Genomic DNA, 3521 nt, shown 5'->3' with positions numbered 1-3521 from the left:
TAAAAAAAAAAAAATGTATATACTGTACATCTTGTTTTGGAGATTATACACGTGTGTGTGTGTGTGTGTGTGTGTGTGTGTGTGTGTGTGTGTGTACACATGCATACCACACAATGTATAAAATAATAATAATAATAATAATAATAATAAGATCGATTGATGGCCAAGATATAAAAATTCTTTAATTTAATATAAAATATAATAATTATATATAGGCTAGATGTTTTTTTAATTTTTAAATATAGAATAAATAACATTTAAATAAAATAATTTATACACATCTTGTTTTGGACATTGCGTGAATATACACAAATATATAATTTACTTTATATCAGTAATGAAAATACTCTATATTTTTCAAACAATTATATTATATAAATAATTATTGTAAAAAATATATTTCATGACATTTCGTCAACTTTTTTATTTTGTAGACGACAAATTTTAAGTGTTTATATCTGGTAAAAGTATGCGAGTAAAGCGTTGAGTAAGATAAAATAGAAAGTTAACAGATAGCAGTCGTGTTTCTTCGATCATGAAGTCCTGTGGAACTGGAGCATGAAGCACTTACCTTCTTGAAGGAGGTGAGCAGCTTGACGCTGACGAAGCCCAGCTTGTTGCGGCGGACGTGTTTGAGCAGGAAGGCGTCGTGCTCCAGATTCTCATCCGACAGATAATATTCAATCTGCGCCACCAGTTTCTGGATGAGCTCTGGGTCTGGAGGCTGCCAGCTCTCCTCCTCCAGCTCCCCGCCGCTGGTCCCTGCGCCGCTGAGAGAAGCACACACCAAACACACGCATCAATCCGCAGCAGGGAGCCCGTCTGTTTCCCATCGTCCCCCTAAAATCTCAGAGTCCCCCACAATCCAACAGCCTGCGCAAAAGCATGAGCATCACAGCTCACTGCCCACGAACACCAACACACGAGCAGCGCCGAGACCTCTCCATCTGACCGCCGAGCACACGCTGAACTCACACGCGCACACACTCACACTCTCTCTCTCTCTCACACACACACGCTCTCTCTCTCACACACACGCGCTCTCTCTCACACACACGCGCTCTCTCTCACACACACGCGCTCTCTCTCACACACACGCGCTCTCTCTCACACACACGCGCTCTCTCTCACACACACGCGCTCTCTCTCACACACACGCGCTCTCTCTCACACACACGCGCTCTCTCTCACACACACGCGCTCTCTCTCACACACACGCGCTCTCTCTCACACACACGCGCTCTCTCTCACACACACGCGCTCTCTCTCACACACACGCGCTCTCTCTCACACACACGCGCGCTCTCTCTCACACACACACACACACACTCTCTCGCGCTCTCTCTCCAGAGACACAAACGCAGCTCTGCTTCCAGCAGCAAAACAAATCTAATCTTTTCTATGAGATTCCACGGCTTACCTACCCGTCTGCTGGAAATAACCTTCAGAAAACAAATGAAACTGATGACTCACCGCCTTCCAGCCCACCACCTTTAAAACCCCACGTCTGCTCGGGACGGTCACACAAACTCCTGAAGAGAGCAGCACTCACACAAGGCGAGGAAGCCCTTCAAGCGTCCCGTCACGATCCGCCCACTGGTGTGGAGCACAATAGCAGCATCAGCCGCACTCATTAGTGCTCCACAACAATGCACACGCAGGCCCGAGGGCCGCAGACGCGCTTCACATTAACGCTCGCTCGTCCTCAGAGTGGGAAGCCGCTCAATAGGTCATGTGGGAGAGATTTAATAACATCAACGGCACAGAGTTTAGACACTCGTGGAGGTCACGGAGGACACTAGTGAGCACGCCAGGGGGCTTCAAGTTAGAGCTGGTGGATGTGGAAAAATTGAGAAAAACAGTATTAAAAAAAAATAAGTTAGCAAGTTAAAAATAAGTTATATTAAAATAAGTATCCAATAAAAAATAGATTAAAATGAATAACCTAAGGGGCTTCAAGGAAGTGCTAGGGGCCTGTAGAAACTTTTAAAGAAAAGCTGTAAAAATTTACAAAAAGACATTAAAATCGATTAAAATCAACGCAAGTTAAAATTATTAAGCAAACACCTTAAAATAAATAAATTTTTTATATTAAATAATTTAGATAAATAATAAATTGAACAGTACACGACTATAGTGAGTAGAGAAATCTTAGAAATTTAAATCTTTCAAATAATAACGTTTCACAGTGGTATAGTATATACTACATCAGTTTAAATCAGCATAAAGTGGGTTGTTAATTTTAGGATGTGGGTGCCTCACACGACTATGATCTTACTCGGAGGTCTGTCATCTAAAAGATTGAAAGCCCCTCATCTAGATTTGGCCATCTTAATAGGCATAGCTATTATGAGACTTTGCCTGTTTTGACATGTATAGGAGCATTACATCATGATGTTGGTGGACCAGTGGAGCTGGAGGATGATGTATAGAACTGGAGCAACAGGTGTGGTGCCATTCCTACCTGAAGAGCTGCGACAGGTGTCTCACACACACACACACACACACACACACACTGAAGCACAATTAGACATGTGCACTTTCATGCAGTCAAGCATTGTGAGCACGGCTATTTATAGCCTGGAAGCGCGGCTGGTGCTTGTTTGGATGACGGATGGAGAAATCAATGACTTTATTATATGAGAGATTGATATGCATATGCATGATTGAGTCCCTCTACCTGGATTTATCGTGTCTTCCGATCTCGTCCTCGCTGCCGCTGCCCGTCTGGAGCTCGATGGTGTTGAATGAAGGCTCCTCGTCGGGCTCCTCGTCCTCCGCAGCCTGGATGGCCACGGTGATGGTCACCGGAGCGCTGATCTCCCGCGGCTCGGTGCTGGAGCTCATGATCTGCGCCGTGGACGCCTCCTCTTCCGCGGCTCCGCTGGCGTCTGCGCTCGAGGGGGGACCGGCGGCGACGCGGTACGGCGAACACAGACTTCCCAAGCGCGTGTGAAGATCAAAGGGAGCCGAGAGGACGCGCTCCACGGCGGACCAGAGCGTCCGGAATCTGCGCCACGGAGACGGAGACGGAGACCGCGCGGGGCTGTCGGAGGAGGAAGAGGGGACGGGTTTGTGTTCGTCTCGAGCAGCTACTTCCTCATATGTAAGAGGCTTTGTGTGTTTGAATCGAGCTCTGGGATTGGGCCACGGCGCCTCCCCAACCCACCAGCAAAACTGAAGCCAAGAGGGCGGCAGCAGGAACGCGACGCAGCGCAGGAACGCGTTCAGCACGACGGACATCGCTTCGCGTCTCTTTCTCATCACTTGAGAGGCCGCGAGCGCCTCGTCGATGCATTTAAATCGGTAAACGGTGATCGCTTCACGTGAAGGCAATCAGGAGAAGACCAATCAAAGCGCGACCCACTTCAGCGTGCACACTGGATAACAGGCTTTACAGCGGATTTACTGCTCGTGAGGACGAAAGAAACGTCCTATCATCGCGCTAAAGCAAAACATAATGCTGTCAATTCATTGCTTTCATCATTTTAGTCATTGCAAGAAACAAACAAAGTCACTAA

At 46.7% G+C, this 3521-nt stretch overlaps 1 protein-coding gene across 1 annotated transcript in view; it reads right to left on the bottom strand.

Annotated features, from left to right (window-relative positions):
* The window catches only part of LOC107576037 (la-related protein 6-like), a 12755-nt gene extending 9453 nt beyond the window's left edge, over positions 1–3302 (bottom strand). The window contains exons 1-2 of the mRNA XM_016262311.1: positions 2681–3302; positions 572–770 (exon numbers count right to left, since the gene is read on the bottom strand). Coding sequence (XP_016117797.1) covers positions 572–770; positions 2681–3264 — 783 coding nt within the window. The 5' untranslated portion in view covers positions 3265–3302. The remainder of the gene's footprint in view (positions 1–571; positions 771–2680) is intronic.
* Between the last annotated feature and the right edge of the window lie 219 nt (positions 3303–3521).

This window comes from Sinocyclocheilus grahami, unplaced genomic scaffold (assembly GCF_001515645.1).
Source record: "Sinocyclocheilus grahami isolate Dianchi unplaced genomic scaffold, SAMN03320097.WGS_v1.1 scaffold3138.1, whole genome shotgun sequence".
NCBI classification, from domain to species: Eukaryota; Metazoa; Chordata; class Actinopteri; order Cypriniformes; family Cyprinidae; genus Sinocyclocheilus; species Sinocyclocheilus grahami.
This window is presented reverse-complemented; position numbering and strand designations above follow the sequence as displayed.